Source organism: Taeniopygia guttata, chromosome 17, assembly GCF_048771995.1.
Source record: "Taeniopygia guttata chromosome 17, bTaeGut7.mat, whole genome shotgun sequence".
NCBI lineage: Eukaryota > Metazoa > Chordata > Aves > Passeriformes > Estrildidae > Taeniopygia > Taeniopygia guttata.
The window spans coordinates 6,933,786-6,955,006 of record NC_133042.1 but is presented as its reverse complement, the minus strand read 5'-3'; the positions used below and the strand labels follow the sequence as shown (position 1 = coordinate 6,955,006).

General features: G+C 46.4%; 1 protein-coding gene across 16 annotated transcripts in view; it reads right to left on the bottom strand.

The window, feature by feature from the left end:
• Positions 1–196: 196 nt before the first annotated feature.
• PRRC2B (proline rich coiled-coil 2B) overlaps positions 197–21,221 on the bottom strand; it is a 46,024-nt gene continuing 24,999 nt past the window's right edge. For 5 of the 16 annotated variants that reach the window (XM_030286464.4, XM_030286467.4, XM_030286466.4 and 2 more), the window contains exons 14-32: positions 20,200–20,464; positions 19,239–19,458; positions 16,555–18,618; positions 16,230–16,429; positions 15,828–15,973; positions 15,239–15,380; positions 14,583–14,662; positions 13,691–13,882; positions 13,357–13,551; positions 12,852–12,938; positions 11,849–11,953; positions 11,069–11,261; positions 9,774–9,871; positions 9,012–9,139; positions 8,185–8,422; positions 6,617–6,793; positions 5,852–5,943; positions 5,222–5,342; positions 197–4,829 (exon numbers count right to left, since the gene is read on the bottom strand). In XM_030286464.4, coding sequence (XP_030142324.4) covers positions 4,689–4,829; positions 5,222–5,342; positions 5,852–5,943; positions 6,617–6,793; positions 8,185–8,422; positions 9,012–9,139; positions 9,774–9,871; positions 11,069–11,261; positions 11,849–11,953; positions 12,852–12,938; positions 13,357–13,551; positions 13,691–13,882; positions 14,583–14,662; positions 15,239–15,380; positions 15,828–15,973; positions 16,230–16,429; positions 16,555–18,618; positions 19,239–19,458; positions 20,200–20,464 — 4,884 coding nt within the window. In that variant the 3' untranslated portion in view covers positions 197–4,688. Of the gene's footprint in view, positions 4,830–5,221; positions 5,343–5,851; positions 5,944–6,247; positions 6,340–6,616; positions 6,794–7,587; positions 8,423–9,011; positions 9,140–9,773; positions 9,872–11,068; positions 11,262–11,848; positions 11,954–12,851; positions 12,939–13,356; positions 13,552–13,690; positions 13,883–14,582; positions 14,663–15,238; positions 15,381–15,827; positions 15,974–16,229; positions 16,430–16,554; positions 18,619–19,238; positions 19,459–20,199; positions 20,465–21,221 lie in introns of those variants that run through there. The other 11 variants (XM_072936816.1, XM_030286473.4, XR_012058548.1 and 8 more) reach the window with 10 other exon arrangements.

The window sequence follows — 21,221 nt, the reverse complement described above, 5'->3', positions numbered from 1 at the left end:
CCTCCCCAACATGGCGGCTGCGAGGGACCCGGCCGCTGGGGCTTTCTTCTTGTGTGTTTGGTTATTTGTTGGTTTTTTTTGTTTGGTTCTTCTTAAGGTTTTTTTGGGGTTTTGTTTGGGTTTTTTTTTGGTTTTCTGCGGGTTTTTTTTGTTTCGTTTTTATTAACTAAAATAACAGACAAAGGGACCAGGGGAATTTGAGAAAAGCATAATCTGCTTTATTTTTTTAATTTTTTTTTATTTAAATAAGGAGAATTCTTTCATATGGAAAGAGCTAATACAATCACATATTTGAAAGGAGAAACAATAGGTACTGAAACGAGGAGAAGGGCAATAAAGAAGTGTGCCGCAACTGGCCTGGTGATTCCGTGATTCGAATTCCGGTCCGAGTTAAGAGTTTCCAAAAAATATAAACAGGTTGCACGTTACACAATTATCCATCGTCTGCCCTTTCAAATATCTGGTCTACATGAAAAGACAAAGAGAGGAAAGGCCAAAAAAAATTTACTATACAGGTCATGAAGTTAAAAGCTTTAAGGAGGACAGTATCCCCTTGAGAAACAACAAATGCAATTTTTACAGAACCAGAGGGAGGATTCCAGCTAAGGACAATGCCTCGAGACATGCTAAAGGGTGAGCGCCTCACTGCTGCAGCTGTGATTCCTGGGGGACAGTCAAGGACATCTGGAGCAGCCAGAACAAGCCACTAAACCCAAGGGAGTGTCTATGGCCACTGCAAAACCTGGTGGTCTTTGGATTAAAATAAACAACAAGAATAGCTGGACTCTGAAGCAAAAAAGAGACAGCTAAATGCACCTTTTCTGTCCATGTGCCACAACTAAGCACGCTGGTGGCTGTCGTAAATTAGATTTTATTCACAAATAAAACTTTCTTATGAAGAAACTGGGTTGCTGAATAAAAAGTAACCAGGAATTAACCTGTGCTTAGCCAGCCTGGAACAAAAGGAGGGTTAAGAAGATGCAACAGAAGGAGGTCCTGGCATGCATACCAGTCTGTAAACACACAGGAAGCACAGGGCAGCTCGTGGCTTTGCAGCATTCCTGCGAGGAAGGCGCTGATGGAGCCTCTGCGTGAGCACCACACACACAACGGGCAGCAAACACATCCAGAGGTGCTGACACTGCACAGCTGGCACAGCCAGGAGCAAGCTATGGAACACCAACAGCAATGCCTGTGGCACTGGTGACTGCTGCTTCTGCTTGTCGTTTAAAATACACTGGAGTGCCTTTTTATGCCCTTTTTTTTCTTCCAAGACGTCAATGCTGATTTGTTTTTAAATTAAGAGCTAACAGCAGGAGTGGTGAGGACAGCAGCGCTGACTGGAGCTGCTGGCCATGGCTCACTGTGGACAGGAACTGATCACACGGGTGCTTCAGAGCCTCTGCTCAACGAGAGCAGCAGGGTCAGCCTCTGAACATTCCTGCTTTTTTCTGGAAAGATGGGCTCCACCTTTCCCAGCAGAAGGAGGCTGCAATTTGGTAGCTGACTTCCAGTCAAAGCTAAAGCAACTCACAAAGGAATAAATCAGCAATAAATCAAGCCTTCAACAGTGCAGACAGCAAGCAGAAGGACCCTCTGTAACTGCATTGACACATTCTGTGCATCTCCATCCTCCTCTCCACATCGGATTTTTATCAGCATTCCAGCTCCCTTGGCTTTTCTCCTCCTTTGAGGATCTGAGGCTTTTCCTTTTGACTCCAGAGCACCACAAACTGCACTAACCTTGGACTAGCTTTAAACAAACAAACAAACAAACAAACAAGCAAAAATATATGCCAGAGAAGGATATTGCACCGTAGAAATTTGGGCTCTAAAACTGCTTTCCATCACACAAAACTCCACTAAGTGAGAGAGAGTCTTGCCAACTGCAGCTGACAGTCACGCAAAGTTGAGAAATGGAATGAAGCTCACATGCATTTCTTGGCCTTTCCTGCACAGAATAATTCAGACATAATATATAAATAGAGCAGTGAAACAATTACTTTTTCACCTAGACCTACAACATCAAATACGTATAAATAAATTCTAGTGTTTTATTTTGTTGGGGGGAGGAATGGAGGGATTAAAAGAGAAAGAAGGGTGACCTTTTCCAATAGGGAAGTTTTGTAATTCTGATGGCATGTACACCAGAGGGACTGCAGTATCTTGGATCTTGCAATAACCCAGTTTCTCCAACACGTTTGACCGTTTTGAAGTCACACAGGTGGGAGGAAGGAGGTTAGTGTCTTTGTAAAGCTGAAGTAGTGTGTCTAGAGTAGGGAAGAGATGAGGAGGGCTCAGGTAAGTCTCTTTAGCCATTAGTTAGATTCTGGGCTTGTATTAGCTAGGGCCAGCTGGGCAGAAGGATAATAAAAAAATCCCAAACAGACAATTCTGCTGTTAATGGTATTTCAAGGGAGAAAATAGAAACAAGGGTGGGATGACTTACTGGAGGTACAATCTTTGGAAAACACTGGGAGCAGGACTAGCAGATGAGGATGCAAATCTGGGAGATGTCTGAAGGTTGGGGAAATATTTGTCACTAAATCTCAAACCTTGTACTTTAAGGAGGACGCTAGAGAGATGCTGGCACACTCTGCTCTGAAATTAAAATCGATAAAACCTAAGGAAAAAAGAGCTCTTATTTTTTCTTAAAGTACCATCCTATCCCTTTCCCTTCAGGTTCTCTGCCATGTTCCGTGGGGACACCTATGGAGAGGGGACATTACTATGCCTAAGTTAGTTTAGGTTTCTAAGCTCTTTAAAGCTACTGTATAAAAATCATATTTATGCCTAGCTTAAAACTTCAAATGCATCCTTACAAAGTTACAAAGGATCTTTTTCCAGACAGGGGAGGGGGGGGGGAAAGCAAACAAAGAAACAAGAACACCTTTCAGATCCCTTCCCCAATACATTCTTTGTTCAAAATATCTTCTTTGGAACCACCACCAAATGACTTTCTGCCACCCAGCAGAGGCCGACACACAGCCCGTGAGCAAGCTACCGTCTCCAAAAACAGTTCTGTCCCTCACTTCAGAGTGACCAGCCTACTTTACATTTTGAAAGAGCTAAACAACAAAAACCAAGTTAGCTGAAAGTAGTTTTTACTTTAGACTACCATCAGGTGAAGGACTCCAAGCCCTTTCAGGAACTTTTAAGTCCGTCCTAAAAAATCTACGAACACACACACACACACACACACACACGCTCACAAAAACCAAAACCAAACAGCCAAAGAAATAAAACCCAACCTCTCCCACTGGGATCTTCCTTGTGTAGATCATCAAATACTGGAGAGGAGTGGTGAGGTGACGATGCTGTACACACACTATATGCAACTGCACCAGAGTAAAGAACCCTTTGCTGTTCACCTGGGGAAGGAGAGGAGAAGGATGATTCCAAACTGCCTCTGTAACCACGCACTTCCAACCCAAAACAGGAGGTGCCTTGCAGAGGGGCTCCCTTACCAATGTATTTCTATGCAAATTTTACAAAAGGCCATGGAATAGAGGAATAGAAAGCAAGACTCAGGGAAAAGAGCAAAGCTTAGGAGAGCAGCCCCGAGGGATGAACACAATATAGGACAAGTCTCAGGAGACACGAAGAATTCCAGCAGCCAAGGCAGGGAGCATGAGAGAGCATCACAACTACAAAAAGTAGTCCATACAGACCCGTTGGCTCTAGCCAACTCTTCTGACCCACGTGTTGTGAGAATTTTTTTTTCCCTAACAAACATTACACTTTGTAAATCTATGATTTACATTTTGGCGTTTGTTTTGCAGTCACTAAAAAAATCCAAAACGCACAAAAAGGAAAAAATGAAACACCTAGATCTGTATGAGCTTGCAACAGAAATCTGGTAGTTTGGGTTTTTTTCCTTAAAATGAAAATGCTAAATTTTGTTGTGCACCAAGCACCCCAAAGCTGTGTGGAAGTGGTGCAAGTTTCAGGATTTATGCACTGATGTACTATGTGTCTTTAGTACACATTTCTTCCTACTGCAAGCACTGCTTCTAGCTTAAAACAAAAATACTGAAAAATTAACAAATGTCATATCTGTCCTGTTTTTTTTTAATCAAAGTCTGAAAGACTAAATCATCTGAGGAAATACACCCAAACAAACTCGAACTCTCAACATAGCACAGAACCATATACAAAACTAAGCAGAGTTTTGTCAGAACATTATTTTAACTGAAGGGAATTCTCTTCTGAAAGGAATGAGGAAAGCAGAAAGAAGGGGGAGAATGAGAGAACATATAAAAGTTCTGCTATAAACAAAGATACAGCTTTTTTGTAAAAACCTCAGCTGCCTTTAAAATGAAAAACCTCAAACTAAACCCCTCTCCCCCAGTTGCCACTCTGCTGAGACAGAAGTAGGGAAGGAGAAGGACGGGCTTTGCCAAGTGAGCGATCACAGCTACCTGTGGATGGGGCATGGGGAGGGGGAAATAAAAAAAAAAAATGGCTAAAGCCACTTAAAAGTCACATGATCGGTTTGTTTTAAAGCAAGCAGGTCAATGTCATATCCACTGTTTCAAACTGCTTTGTTGGGAGAGGGGCTCGAATGATGTAGTCAGTCAGTGTGGGGTGGGGATAGATCTGATGAGATTTTCAGGAGATCCAGTGGGGTCCAGTCTAAGCTGTGGTGCCTCTCAGGCAGCAGGACCAGCCAGGCATCAGAGGTGCTCCTAGGCCTTGCTCTCCTCCACTTTGACTGCCTGAGGTTTGATCGCTCCTGTGCGCACTGGCTTCATCTGGTTTGTGGAGGTTGCTTCTTGCAGCTTCACTGCTCCCAGACTGGCTTTGTTATCATCCACCCGCTGCTTTGCCTTTTGACACAAAAACCAAAGCATTAGCTAGGACAGACACCTCTAGGCAGGCAGAACAAGCAAACTGTGACCATCGTTCATGCAGGACATTGAATTTGCTCCTGTAACACCTCACATTTAAGGATCTCAGTGTCTCACGTATTTGGCAATCCAAGTAACTTACAAAAACTCCACAGCAGAACTTAGTAGAACTAATCTCTCCTGACTTTCAAATCACAAAGAATTACTCCTGGACTCAGTAAAACACCCACCTACCCAGGGGAAAACACTAACTCCCACATGGAGCTTCAGTTACACAGGCCTTTCTGCCTCGCCCCTGCAGCCCAAGGCCAAGAACAACAGTGTAGAAGAGCAGGTATTTTTGGGCTGTACAAAGACCTCAGGTACACTACCTGCTGTACGTAGTGTCCTTGCACAGAGCCCATGCTCACTGCTGGTCCCGACGGCTTCCCGCTGGGGCTGGCAGAGCTAGGCCTGGAAATCGAAGAGTCGACAACATTCATGGAGTAAATTCTACAATGGAATGAGAGCCTTATTCATGTGTGAAAGAAAAAAAGACAGCAAAGCAGCAACAGACAAGGCACAAGTCTGTGCTGTGCAGATCAGCGAGCTCCACAATGCAAATGACAACACATGGGTCGGTTAGGAGAAAAAAATAAATTAGTCTCCCAAAAGCCTCAATGACCTGATGTGTCTAGAATGAGCACTCCCATCTTCAAGACCATAAATATTTATTTAATGATCATCAGATTTCCCACCTTCACAAGGAACAAAAGCACACACCAATTCCAACCTGTCTTTGAGATTCAGTGAACAAGTAACTTCATGCACCTCCCACAAAGCACCAGGTCAGATACACACACTGGCCCACGCCCAGAATGAAAGAATGACCATGCATTTAGACACAAGTACTTGGACTGCAGTGAGCACGTTCTGGACATGAAAACCCAGGTGGATCTCGTGCAGGGATGATGGGTGTTTCTCTCCCATCCTAAGGAGCCCAAGTTGTGTGAAGGTCTCACCTGTACGTGTGTGGGGATGGTACTGACCCTCCGGAGGACATGCTCTGTTTACCATCGGAGAAATGAAACCCTTTCATTTCCATCTGGGAGGACTACAGAGGAAAATGAGTGAGAGAGAGTATCATCTTTGCATTCACAAATCACTCATTACTTCATATAAATACTTAAGCCAAATGTTTGCCCTTCTCCCCATCATGCCAATTTAAAAGCAGAAATATTTTTCAGGTGAAGAAAGTGAGGCTTGTAAGTGAAATAATCTGTTGGTATTAAAGCACCAAGCCAGCAGCACAAGCAAATACAGAACCTGGCAGTTAACTGCTGTGCTCTCTCTCCCCTATAGTAAGACAAACTTATGATATGAATCCATCAAACCAGACATGACATTAATATACCTACTCCAATGGACAAGCTTCACAACAGAGTGAAATATCTGGGCAGTATTCCAACTGTGTCTGGAGCTCACCACCCCTCAAGCACTCTGGGGAAACCTGTGTAAACATGTAATAAAACTGGAGACTCCAAACTGGATCAAGGCAGGATGTGGCTCCCTGGAAACAGAATGACGACCAGCAGCAAAACCTGAAAACTGCTGGCTTGCACTTTGGAGATGAGGGGAAAAGGGTTCCTTCATTTTAACAGCAATCCTTGGCTTGGATATTTAAGGATCCCAAACAAGCCATTCTCCCCTTTAAAAAGCAAGGAGTAAAACTTCAACGCAGGAGGGGTTACTGAATGCCATGAGCAGCACCAGGAGTTAATCCTTACCTCCCTGCTGGCAGCAAGAACAGAAGGCTGGGATCCAGGAGGGAGGATTCTTCGGGGAGCTCCTACAGGCAGGTTTTGCCCCTGAGGAAGCTGGATGGACTGTGGCAGAAGCAGGGGCTGCTGGCCAGAGCCGTAGCGGGGCAGAGGCAGCTGGGAGCCAGGCACAGGCATTGTCAGCTGTGTGACAAGGACATGTAGTTACCTTAATGGCAGTAACAGTCTCGTGTTTGACATGCTGCCTCCCAATACCCTGAAAGCACAGCCTTGCCAAAGGGAAGCTCCCAAACAGCGCAGTCTGGCACGGAATAAAGGCAAATGACTGTATCAGAGGGACTTTCACACGGAAATGGATGTTCTGGCAGGGCTGCCAACACCCTTATCAGCTGGGTTTTTAACATGCCATCAGGTTAACCTAACTGCCCATGGATGGGGGCTGTCCTCCATTCCTAGAGCCCAGTTTTCCAGTCTTCCTCATGATCACTTCATGGGTCTGTTTTCCCTTCATACAACATCAGTGTCAGTGCAGTGTCAGGTGCTTTGTTTTCACCTTTGAAAATCTCCTACGTTCTTACACCAAAACATTCTGAGGATTGGACCTCCAGAGAAAGCGATGGGGACTTAGGCTCCATGTTTCACAGTGAGCTTCAAACCAATGATGGACATAACTAAAAGCAATTACAAAAAAATACTGTAGCTTGGGGCTGAGGCACCTCCTGTTCCCCCAGATTTTCTCACAATTGCTGGATTTGGGAGGTTCTATCAACACTTTAGAATAAATAAATAAACCGATCTAAGGCTGGCAAAAGAAAACAAGTTACTCGCTTATGATGGATAAAACATTTCTTCAAATATTTAGTTTGCCAGTGTTCTCTGTATTTTCCTCACCTAAGGTTACTTTCAGGATTAACTCTTTACGTCAGTCACAACATAAAAATCCCTCTGAAACAAAAAATAAACCTTAACAAGTTGCACAAGATAAACGTAAGATGAGTTTAATAAAATTATCAAATTTCTCCAGAGAATCAGAGCACATGCCCACAAACACAGCTATGGTCACAGTAGAATTCAATGTTTTTATGTGAACCATGCTTTATTAAAACATTTTCACACATTGAAATTCCTGTTAGGATTCTGCCAAACAGATCAGCTGAAGTTGTAAATAAGACTTGGACGACAAATGAACTGAGAAGACGGATGAGCCTTTAATACAAGTTCCTAGTTGCCCTGGAAGCTGAGGTGATGGGAGAGATGATTGGGATTTGGCTCTCAGAAGAGGTGCTTTTAGGACAACCATTGCATTCATGGCCTCCTATGCATGCAGCACTGGAAGGTCTGACTTCCAAGTGACAAAATGACGTCTCAGCAGGGACAGACAAGGTATGAGCAACCATCTCATTAAATAAGGTGCTGCATATGTGAAACCATGGTTCACAGAACAGTGTCTCGGGGAAATCTTCCGCCTCTTTACAAAGTTTAGTTCAGACAGACATGTTACAACCCATCCTCAGAAACAAGTGGCTGTGAATAAGCCTGGACCAAAGGAGTGGCTCGCCAGTCCTGCTCCTAACCTGTGTGAGCTGAGAGTCCATCATCTGGGAGGCTCCCATACCAGCCTGGTTTATTTGCCCCTCATAAACCAGTGCCTGGCTTCCGTTCATGGGCTGATAAGGGGACCCAGACTGGGTTTTCACCACCTCCAAGGGCTGCATGCCTGGGAAGGCGGAATATGGAGGTTTCAGAGCAGTGCCTCCTGTCAGGACCATGGTGCTGGGCTGGGACAGACTGGGGTGCATGTACACCTGAGACCTGCAGGAAAAAAACATGCTTCAGTCATGATGCACAAAACCTTTGGACACTGTACAAACACACCCTCCCAAACTGTATTTGGCCTACCATCAGTTCTCAAACAACTAAACTGACAGCTTAGAAATAAGCTGTGATGCCGCTTTCTATTTTAGTTACCAGGATTTTTTACTTCCACTCTTAAGCTTTTATAACCGCGTCCCTGTGTTGCCAGAATATTCAACAGAACAACATTGTGTAGTATCTAATATTTATGTTTCAATATCCCACACAACAACCTGTGGATTAGCAGTGAAGGGAAGATTCAGGTTACCTAAAGTCTGCAGGAATTTTGCAAAGCAGGAAAAAACCAGAAGTTAAAGATTCCAACAGCTCCAGCAAATAAGAAGGGTTTTTTTAAACCTCAGTGCTTTTGAAGCACTAAGTACTAACTCAGATTTTTCAGTCACATGCTCCCTACACTGGCACTGTTATAAGGGGAAGGAAACAGCATTTGAACAAAGAGGAAAGGGAAGATGAAGAATGAAGAATGTTCTTAATGAAGAATATTAATAAAGCAAGCCACAAGGAAAGGAAAACAGGAAGCAGTTACCTGAAGGGCTGTATGGAGCTGTACATCTCCTGGGACTGGGAAACCGGCAGACCACCCCTCAGTCCAAGCTGAGCTTGGGCCTGTAAGGATGTGTGGAGGGAAATGGGAATCTGTTGAGCAGCAGCAGCCTGCAGAAGAAAGTAATTATGACTGAGAGGCACAAGAGGAGTCAGAAACTCTCCAGGGCTGTTAAAAACCCATCAGTTTGCAGCATGAGTCAATCTGCAGTGACAATTACCTACACTGGGCCTTTGGCCAGCCCTGCATCATTCCCCAGAACAGCAGCACTGCCAGGGAAGACACTGCCCAGGCACCCAGAGGTTGATGCCTACAAGAGGCATTTGATGGACATGAGGGAACCAACATGCTCTTCACATAAGAGCAGGCAGTGACAATCCCAGCTCTCACCTGCCTGTACTCCACCTTGAAAGAGCTCTCCCCAGCCCTATCAACATCTTATTTACTAGTGAAGTTACTCATTATTATTGACTGGCTGGGGAATTCACTGAAAGTCACTTCCATCTCACTCAGGCCTCAGCATCTGCTTCAGTTAAAACCAGTCCAAGGGCACTGGTACAGAAGGGGAAGAGCTCCTAAATTCCCTCCCTTCAGTTCCACTAACCCCTGACACCCACTGGGAAGCAGCATTGAAGGAACCTAAAGGGAGACTGGGCTATGAAAGTGAAAAATTACTCATTGTTTCTTAAATGCCAGCATGAAGAATCCTTGAAATACCACTTGGAAGCTGTACTGCTCCCTTACCTGTTGGTAGCTTTGCTGCTGAGGTATTGTCTGAGGGACCAGGCGGGGCTGACTTGCAAACACATGGCCATCCAGATACAGGGGTGGAATATGGTTACCTGGACATCAGAAAAGGCAGGCTGTAAAGTCAAGGTACAGGGAAGATACAGGCACAGTAGACTGCAGAGATCTGCAGGTCAAGACTATTTCTTACCTTTCAGCAATTTAACAAAAACACAGTACCCATTCAGAAGAGTCTGTAAAGCTCCTAAATCCACATACCAACATCAGCAGTAGTAGGATTGCCAAGAATTAATCATACCTTCCTGTCAGAGGCTCAATGTAAACCGAGGTTTCCCACCTCCACAAGAGTCAGACACTAGCAGCTCAGAAGCTGGTAACCTGTACTCTGATCTAAATGCCAGAAACCTGCTCTGCAATCATCTCATCTTTGCAGCTAAGACAGACAGAAAGAGCCAATACAGCATTTAAGACCTTGACACATGAGATCTAAAAGCCATATTCACCCCTAGGGTGGCACCAATTAGTAACTGCTGTGCCACTCCTGTGCTTTTGTGCAGATATGAACCACAGGATTAAGCAGCAAGATTAGGGTGGTGAGGAAGGAAATCACCTGACTTGGAACAATCTGTTTACCAAGTGGAAGCTAATAACAGAGTCACTGCACATTTCACTCTGCTCCTGAACTGAGACATGAGAAAGACAGTGCATACATGAGAAGTCCTTTGGGACCCAGGAGTCATCCCATGGAGAGAATCCCAGTACATTTCCTCTTTCCAGATACTCTGCCTAATTACACACACTAACATAACTGAGTTAAGCTTTTCCTTTAAAACACAGCAACACCTTCCCCCCTCCTCCCAGAGTTCTGTGAGCTATGAGCCAGTTGTTGTTTTGCTAAAAGCAAAGAGTGCTCAGAACCTGTGACTTCACAGGCAAAACAAGCAGAGGAATGGCTGATAATGATATTGGGACTGTTGAAGCCTCTCTGCCAGAGGTTTCCTCCCTTCTATTCTACTGGGCACACAGTAAAGGGTAAGCAAGATCTATTGCGACATCAGAGACTTGCCACTACACAGGGAAAGCTGTCTTTGTATTAAATTTTCACCCATCACATTCTTCAAAGTGTGGAGACAGTCCCTCTTTCTGTCTTGTCTGAGTTGTTAGGGATCTGTCAAACACCAGCCAGTTACTCTACACAGAAGCTTTTCTCACCATGCTCTCATCTACCAGAAGCAGAGCCTGACTCCCAGATAACAATCACACAATGCAAATGCTGCTGCAGTTTGCAGTACCTGGAATAGATGCAGAAGGTGCTACAGAGGCCACAGGCATAGGAGGCATAGAAACTCCACCAAAAGAGCTGTAGCTGACACCGTTGGAAGCTCCAACACTTGAAGGAGGCTGGATGCCTGAGCCTGCACCTCCTGGGGAGTTCTGTTCTGGTAAACTCGGAGAGTTTTCCCAAGCTTTACGAGCAGACTCCATCTATGGAAACAAAGAACAATAACTACAGACAGTTCAAATGGGGAGGACATTACCAAAGCCTACAGTTGCTCATCTGGGTCCTATGAGCTCAAACTCTTTGCATTCTAGGCATAGTGGAAAGCTGACCCATCTGAAGGTCAACAATTTCTAATGGACAAAAATCCTTCATGAATACTCAAATCCCTTGGTATTTGCTGAACTTCTTGGGTTTGGGGTGGAGGTGGTTTTTGGTTTGGTTTATTTGGTTCTATTGTTGTTCTTGTTTGTACATTTGGGTGGGTTTTGTTTGTTTTTTCCCTTTCTTTATACCACCAGGCTTCCCAGGATCCCTGAGCAGCCAGCCACCTTACCCAGTACTGAAACAGGAAAGCTCTGTTGCACTTGGTTTTACAACTGGCAAGGACTTCCTGCATTCAGGACTTGAAACACACACCCCTGCACTCATTTTGAATAGCACATATGCACAACTTATACAAAAGCTAATTAAAGTTTAGCAATACCTAACAAAAATACCCTGGGAAAGATCTCCCCACCCTCAGTACTCTGCCCATAGAGACATGGCATCCACACACCTTCAGCTCCCTTACCTTAAGAGTAAGGTCTGCAGTGGGGAAGGACATGGGGTTCAGGCCGATGCAGCGCTGGAGGTGATGATCCCTTCGCAGGATGGGAATGGACTGTGTTAACCCTGCCTGAGGGGAGAGTCATAAAGGTGAATATTTGTGAGCTCTTAGGAGAATGGTATGAGCCACCAAGGTGACAGAAGTTCAGCTGGGCAGCTCCAGTAAGTGCACATCAAAGAATTCAGTCCCCAGGGGTACTGCAGGAGCAAAATACCATGTTCAACTGGGGTTCATTCTGCTCTTGCAATAAAGGGAGCTTTGGTTATGTGCAAAGACACTCCTCTATGCTGAGCTATACCAGCTTCCACTTCAACATCAGTTTGATCCAATAACTTCCATTTGCAGAAGAGTTCTCCTTCCTGACCCATATTTACAAACTACCTAAATTTCAGACAAAACCTGTTTCTGAAAAGAAACACCCTATAAGACAAATCTCCAAAATCCAAACCAGACAGCCTACAAACCTGAAGACATTTCAAAAACAGCTTTGTGCGTGTCTCACTGCTTTCTACAGCTGAGCTACCAGCTGGGCTTTCAGTGTGCTCACTTTTTCACATAGAATAACGGAATACCCAGATGGCTGGAATAAGCTGGAAAACCTCTAAAAAGGCCTGACCACCTTGCTGTGGCAGGTGAAACCTTCTGAGGAAGCTGGGCAGTCTGGGTCTAAACATGCCACCATCTGCATCATGGCCATGTCCAACACTTGTGTGCCTCAGGGGAAGAGACTGCTCATCTCAGAAATGGCTTTACACAGGTCACAATGCTAATGAAGTTGCTGTCTACATCACTTCTGCATTTGTGAGACTCATTTTACCAAGGTATCTTGAGATTTCCATTTTGGAGTTCAGTGACATGTGCTGCATAAGCATGAAATGTGAAGTCAGATGCAGACATGCTTGCTCTCTTTGTAAGCATCTAAGGAGTATCTCCCATGAATCAATGCCACAAGAAAAAAAATACTTACATTACTGGCCAAGGCATCCTGCAATTTGGTGACAGGGTTAGCTGCAGTGCCAGAGGCAGAACCAGGCGGCAAGCTGAAGTCAGAGTCCTGAAAAGGCAAAACACATAAAATTCAAATCCAGGTCCATAGGCCAACCCTCTGCTTTTCATGGTTAATGACTCTAGCCTGAATTGTGACACTACAACTGATCTCCAGTAAGCTTTGCTGGAAACAGAAAACACTTCTCAGCACTCAGCAGCAGGCAACCCCCAGAGGCACACAAAAGCTTGGCCGTGATTTTGTCCCTCACCTCTCTTACCACCCCAGCTGGTCCTTGGGACAGTATTTCCAAGTGGATACTAAATGTTTGCCAGGACATCCTGAGTGCCTGGTCTGTGTCAGTAATGAAATCTAAGGCAAACCTACAGCTGGAAGCTTCCTCTAAATAATCCTTCTGCCTCAAATCACTTTTCATGCCTCAACAAGATCAAATCACCAAGAAGATAAAATTAAATTCAATCCTCACTTTAGGATTTACTCCAAATTCAATGGGTGGCACAGGAAGTACAGAATCCACGTGAATTTCCACCCCATTAACAGGGGGAATATTCCCTTCCAGCCGTTCCGTTCCCTCCGAACCCTTTCTGTTTTTCAGGGAGCGTTCGTTGCCGATTGGTCCGGGCTTGTGTTCCTTGTTCTGTCCTGAGCCTTGATCTGAATCCTTAACAGGAAAGCAGAGAGGCTGAGACACAAAGACCGAATAACCCAACCTCAAGCCTTAAAAATGCTATCAAGAACAACACAACCACTTCACAACGTCTCTCACTCTGCGCTCTGGCTTGGCTGCGAATCCAGATTACCTTTTTATCAGTTTGCTTCTGCACTTGCTCCTTCTGGCAGTCAGGCTTTGGGTCCACCAGGCCAGCCCCATTCATCTCCTCTGGTTTGAGGGTGCCATATGGAGAACTGCGCTGAGAGGAGGTCGCGGAGGATTCCCGAGACTCCGCACTCAAGTCAATGCCACTATCCCCCTGGCTGCCTTTAAATCCCTGCTATGCAAAGCACGAAATGTGTTAAAGCCCCGGACTCAGACCCAGCACCACCGAGGAAAAAACATCCCAGAAAACAGCAAGACCACGTCCCTTTTTCAAATCACCATCCTGGTTAACTGCAAAGGAGTTGGGCCTGACCTGCAGCACCCCTTGGCTGCTCACTCAGCTCTACACAGCCCTGAGACAGGTGAACTGATGCACCAACCAGACCATGGCTTCAGCATAAGGAGATGTGTCCCACAGAACAACTAGGATGAGACTGCCAAACTCTCTTCACATGTGACACAAACCAAATCTTGAACTCTTGGTCTCCAGAGGTGAAGTGTTCAGGAACTCTGCCCTCCCTGCATTAAGGCTACAGCTACACACTGCTCACAGGCACAAGGCACAAACAGGACCTAAGGGATTCCACCCTCCTCGACCACAGTGTGCACCCAGTGATGAGCATAACCCTGGAATAGCTCTATCACACAGATACTCCAGTTTTATACCCACACACAACACCAAGCAGTGCTTGGCTCTTTAGGTCAAGATTTGAACAGCGTCAAGCTCAAATTAAAACTGCAAAGAGACAGTTTAAAATGGCACAAGCAGAGCTGAGAGTTGCTAAGCACAGATGGAGCAATGAGAAGCATAAAAGCCACCTGCATTACTACTTAATACACACAATACCTTGAAGGGCACCTTAGGAGCCACTTACCTCAGTGCTGGACTCAGTACCATTAAAGGTATTTACAGGCTTGCTCCAGGAATCACTGCCAGGAGACTGAACGGAAAGTGCTGGAAAAGAACAGAGGGAAAGGTCCAGCTGTTTGAAACACAGCTACGAGCACACTCCATACACATTACACCATCAACCTTCCATTTCTAGACATGAGAAAGGGTATTTTCACCATCTCAGAACCTTAAGCGTTGCCCAGACATCTGAGACATGATGCAGCAAAAATCCAGGGTATGAGGACTGAGAGTAGAGAACAGGGAGGAGATTTTTAGGGAACATAACAGGAGAAAGGTCAGAGAGAAACAAGGGAGGCACCAGCTGCTCAGGACTAGAGATGAGAAAATGTAGGAAAGCAAAATAAGAAAAAAGTCTCACGTAGATCCAGCCCAGGCAGCTATAAAATGCTGTATAGTAGGATCTTGATGTGAAACAAAGACCCAAGAAGCAGATTAGGAGACTGACATGGCCAGCAACAGGAGCAGGATGGCCGAACAGTAGAGCTTAGAACCAAGGCTACTCCACATGTCAGCCAGCCCAGCTCCCCCCCAACTCCCAGCATCACACAGAAAAGGGCTGCACACCCCAGAGGACTCCAGCTCTGTGAAACCCTTTGGAACGAACAGACCCAAGCCTACCTGGGCTGTTGCTCTCCCAGATCTCTGTGCCCAGGCTGTTTCCAGACACTGCTACATCACCCTGCTCCAAGCACAGGCCGTTCTGCTTCTTGGCAAACCGCGGCGGAATGCGCGACTGAAGGACACGGGCCTTGGCTGGTGCCTGTGGCAGGAAAGGCACAGGTGTCAGACTGGGAGGTTCCCCCAGTCTAACAGGGCTGGAAAGAGCTGCCTTTTGCACTGTGAGGTTTTCTTCTGGCAACAACACAGTCAGAGTGCAAAGTCATCCACTGCTCCTGTTGCCCAACATCCCACCAACTACAGCCAGCAGCTGGCTTAGAGAGCTAAGCTGCTTTGGATGAAGACCACTCTAGAAACTTAACTCCCAATTAACAATTTTGCTGCAAGCCAAGAACAGTCAGAAACCAAACTCTCCTTTTCAGACCAGAGGCCCTAAATATGTTTCTGGGGCCCAATACAGGATCTATACTACTTTGTCACTGTCAACTGTACATTTTTCTGTTCATACAAACACTTTCTGGGGCCCCGTTTCTCTGACTGCAAACCAAACTATGCAACAGGTCCAACTTTTATGCCTCCCATTCCTCACCTGAGCAGCCTGTTCTTTCTTCCTTCGCTCCTCTTCCAGCAAACGACGCTGCTTTTTAGTAAGAACCTCAATGAAGCCTTCCCCTGCCATGGAACCAACTTCATTCTCTTCTGCCGTGTTCGACACCCGATTATCAATGATGGTACCTGAACAAAGCACACAGAGAGAATACAATGCACATATAGAAGAAACATCAGAGACACTGTGATCAGGCTGAAAAGTTTGCATTTAAATTTTAACACTCTATTTAGATACACAAGAATTTTCTCGTTTCTGTAAGTAAATGTAAAGAAAGTCCCTAACCTGATACAAAAATTACACTGGATTGAATCAGTCTGGCTTTAATCAGTCAGCCATAATATGCTATCCTCTTTAAAGAAACAAATGAATTAAGATACTCACTTCCATAACTCAGTTCGAACTGTGACAAGGCCTCTCCCTTCTCACTTGCTCTTTGTGCAGTGGATTTGTGCTCCTTCTCTGGCTTTTTACCCGGCCCCTCAGTGCTCTCTGAGTTCACATGGGAGGCCCTATCCAAGCTATAAATGGAGTGGCTGCTCCCACCACTGGTGTTGCCAAGGCCTCCTCCTTCTTCTGGAGACCTACACAGAAAGAAGGGAAAGGATTTAGTTTTGTCAGTAGAATGTGAACAGAAGTTACAAGAAGAAAATTAACAGATCCACTCCTTCAACATAAGCATATACCACAGATCAGAAAACAGCTTCACCTTTTGCTCTTCATCAGGGTGCCATTCTGCTGGCTCTCATATCTGGAAGCTGCTCCCACACCGCTCCTGACAGACTGCTCTGCAAACCCAGCTGGCTCAGCTTTGCGGCTCTGCCTGTCCACCAGCGGCCTCTGGCTCGAGAAGCTCCTCTTTGCCAGCTCCCTCTTCTCTCCCAGGCTCCCAGTGCTGAGGCCACCCTCCAGCTGGCCCTCACTCTCTGGAGCTCCATCTCTTCGCTCCCGGCGCTCGCTGAAGTCACTGCTCTCAGACGCCGTCTCCCACTCCTCATTGGCGTGGTCCGAAGAGTTCTGGTAGGACAGCTCAGGAGAGCGTCTGCCCGAGATGCTGCTCTTCTCTGCAGTGCCCAGCTTGGGTCTGCCTGGCCACTGGCTGGGCAGCAGATTAGGGCCTCCCTCCTCGGGGTTCCACTGCCCGACTGATTCCCTCTCCTGCCTGAGGCGCCTGAACCGTGGGGGCTTGTCCTGGCGGGGAGGACGCCGCCTCCTGAAGGGCCTGTTCTCTATGTTCTCCTGATCTGCTGAGTAATCCTCCTGGAAAAAGTGCCTTTTGTCATCCAGATGACTCTCATCAAAAACCCGGCTGGAGAAAGAATCCGTGTGTTTGTAAGAATCCTGAAGGTAATCCCTGTCAGACTGCTGCCTGCTCCCAAAAGTGTCTGATGGAGATGTGTGGCTGTATTCCTGCCACCCTCCTCCCCCACTCCTGCCTTGCCACTGGGTGGGCTCCTTACCCATGAACCCCCTTCGCCCATAGCCAGAATTGCTCAGTCTTGGTGGCAGTGATCTCCCAAAGGCTCTTGGAGCCCTCATCTTAGGATCCAGGCTATTGTGATCATCTGAATAGATTTTGTTAGACCTCCAAGACTCTTTGAAGTCTCCCTTTTTCAAATCACTGTCATCCCTGTCCAGCACAGAGCCTTCATTGCTGTTCTCAGAGCCCCTCTGCCGGCGACGCTTGGGGAGCTCCTCGTACTCTGACCCTTCGCTGTGTGTCTCACTGGCAATCCGGCGCCTTGGTTTGCCTCTGGGGAAGTCCTCTGGCTGGTTAAACTCCCGGAGCCCTCGGCCCCGGTTGCTCCTCTGGGTGTTGTTGTAGACCCCCCTGCTGCTCACAACCGTGCCTCGGCCTCTGAAAGTGAACTCTCTGAAGCCTCTCCCTCGCCCACGCCCTTGACCTCTCCCACCAAAGGCTTGCTCCTCATCAATGAAGATCCAATTGTTTCTTTTTGTGGGAGGGAGATCGCTGCTTTCTCTGGATAGTTTGTTCTCCCAGGTTCTTTCTGGCTTCTCTTCTTCCTCCTCGTCCTCTTCTTCCTCTTGGGATTTCTCAGCCTCTCGTGCAAGGCTCGTTTGGGAAGAACCTTTGTCATCCAGCAGGTAACATGTTGAATTCAGCAAGGCAGCAGAGTCATCTGACTCATTTTCTACCTTCTGAACAGCTGCCTTCTCCTTCAGCGGGCGTGAGCTGTCCTCTCCCTCCAGTTTAACCTTCTCCATCTCCTTCTCCTTCTCTTCCACCTTGAGGGCTTTCAGGACTGGTTTTTTAATGGGGCCCGACCGCCGTGTTCTCCCCATCTGCTCCTGGGGCTGCCCGCTGGTGTTGCGGCTCTCAGGAACCCACTCTGCTGTCTCTTCAGTGGCCTGCTTGGTATTGGCTCCTTCTTTCTTCCAGGGGTCAGCACTGAACGACTGCTCCTCCCGGGCTCCTTCTTCAGCAACTTCCTCTGCTGTCTCCGCAGGTTTCTGATGGTGGCTGATATCCCAACCATTATATTCAGGCTTCTTCTCTGCTTGGATAAAATCAGGCTCCAGGGGTGAACACCTCAGGTTCGCATGGCGGCTGCCAGCAGCACAGGCTTCCTGCACACTCTCCTGGTGCTGGAACAAGAGATCCTGGCCTATCCTCTGAGAAGACAGGCAGCTGTCAAAGTCTGCTTGGGCCTTCTTGTCAAAAGCATTCAAATACTCCTCCCCTCTCTCCTCAAAGAGATCTCGCTGAGTGCTCAGACTCTCTGGCCTTCCAGAAGCAGAGTAATTTTCATTCCTGAGAACAAAACAAACAACAAACAAACGTAAGTCAGGTAATGCAGAGCACATCTCCAAGGGCCCAGGCTGGATACAAGAGGTGAAAAAGAAATAAACTGAGGCTTATGCTAAATCATGAGGCAATTACCCAATAAATACAAAAACGCTGGCCAGACCTGCTGTGGCCCCAGGCTGTAGTGCCAGGTTTGTTGAACCAATGCATGATAAAGAAAACAGCTCCTATAATGGGCAGCAAACTTAAGAAATGAAGGGAGATTTAACCCCCAATGATGTAGAGAGCTGAAAACAAAGAACTGGTTTTAGAATGTCTAAAGAAAGTAGGATAAGCAATAATCAGAATTTTTGACTCATGGCTTTTTATACCTTCCCATGTAGGTGACAAGCCCGTCCTCTCCCTCCAAACAGGCTCCAAGCTGGTCAGATAGAAAACTTCTGCATAACTCAATAGCTCTGTGTAAACCAGCTAAACCACTCAGGAGTGTAAGAGTGCTTCCAGATCAATACCTGGGCCTGTTTACAGACATCTTTCAGGCCAGCTCTACACCTGCTTTTCAGCAGATGCTTACAGCAGCACCTCCCATCCCAGCATGCATGAGAACAGGGGAATTCTGCACTCACCTGGCATGCAGCCCTTCCATGCCCATGCTGTCAACATGTTTCTGATGCGACAGGGAGTATCCTTTGCTCTGCAGGGATGTGTAGCTGTCCTGGCCCCACACTGGCACAGGATCCAAGGGAGCAGTTTTCCTCTCTGCCTGCCCTGCCTGACAGTTCTGATCTTCAGACCGACAGCTGCTCCCACTGATGGAGTCCTGCTGAATCACGGGCTTCATAATTCCTGCTCACAACAGAGTTCATGCCATTAGCACTAGGATTTCACAGACAAGAAGAATTTAACAATATCCTAGCTTGACTCCCCTTCCTTCTCAAGCAGCAGGCAGCTGCAGCCATGGAAACCTCCCTTGTAAAGGGGAGCCTGTACTTGGAAAATGCACAGCTGGGAAATACACCTGGAGTGATACAGAAGATGACACAGCTCTCAGAGCCCAGCCCACACAGACACTACACAGCATCACTGGCTTGGGATCAAGCAATCCACCAACTGCAAGGAATGATTTATATATCCTGATGTTTACATTCACACCTCTGAAGATTAGGACAAGATAGGAAGGTGCAAAGCACACACAGCTCAGGAACTACAGTGTTTCTCCCTCACATTTCCTAAAAGGGTCTATTAAGTTTTCACATGATTACAGTAACTCCAAAACTCATCCTTCTCCTCCAACAGGCAAGATCAGTGGATCTGCTACCCTTTCCTCCAAGGGGGAAGATCAGTCACATCCACTAAGGTCACAAAGCAGGCAGGGAAGGTCTCCCACTGCAGTGCAGAGAATGGACAGACACCTGTCTACATGTCCTCCCTCCCAGTCTCCCACCACTTCCCACTGAAACCAGCTTTCTCACCCCCAGAGAAGGGATGCCAGACAGAATGCAAAATCTGGACAGAGGCTAAGAAACACAGCGAATTTCCAGGTATGAACCAACTCAACAGCCGAGACAAACACTGACAATACCTCACCTGAAGGGTGAAGGGCTGAGGGGTAGAAATCCACGGGGGTGCGACTCTGGGCCATGCGAGGGTCCATGTAGGACGGCATCATCATCCAGCGGGGATCGAAGCCGAGCATCTGCGGGTGCGGCGGGTAGAACGTCCGCTGGGGATGGGAGTGGGACGGGGGAGGATAGACCTGCTGCTGCCAGTGCTGCATCTTGTACAGCTGCTCCTGCAGGCAACAGGATGGGCCATTGGACATGGTTGTGGAGCCAGGAATCACACTGAAGTACTGGTCAGTCAAAGGAAAACACATGCCATCCATCAAATGTTTAATCCCTAATCAGATGGGAGGGTGGGCAGACAGGGGTAATTCACCACCAGCTGGGCATGTGGCAGTTGTTATTCTCTAAATACCAGAGTAGCCAGACTATCACACCACTGTGGGCCAGGCTATGTGGCCAAACACAAGGGATCAGCTTTAAGACCACAATTTGCACCTTCTCAACACTCCTGTGAGTACAGGACAGCTTCCTGTCAAACACCACTTCATAACTGGAAACAAATACTTTAGAAGATATTGCATTTTTCAGGAAATACATCTGTAATTTATTTAGTGTTTAGATGTATTAGTTCCACCCCTGTCAGCTTAATAGATTACATAAAAACCACCTAAATCACATTAAGAGATTTTAGTGTTTCCTGGGCATCCTTCAGAAACAGGCTGGCACTTGCTGGCTGTTTCCCCATCTCCTACACAGCCAGTCCACCTTCCCTTAGCTGAGGACTGTCATGATGTTAATTGAATTTGACATTTAACTTTTGCTGAAGGTCCAAAAAGAATATATATCTGAAAGGAGGTTTGTGTACTGAAGAAAGCTTTCGAGCACTAAACAGCTCCAATTAACATCAAATGCATCTACTTACTTGTCAAACGTGCAACCGTATTTTTTTGCTAAGCTTGAAACAGTATCAAATATTGTACTGTTTATTTAAAAAGCCAATCCCCAGCTGCAGAGCAAAAGAGACACCTTTAAATCTGAATCTGA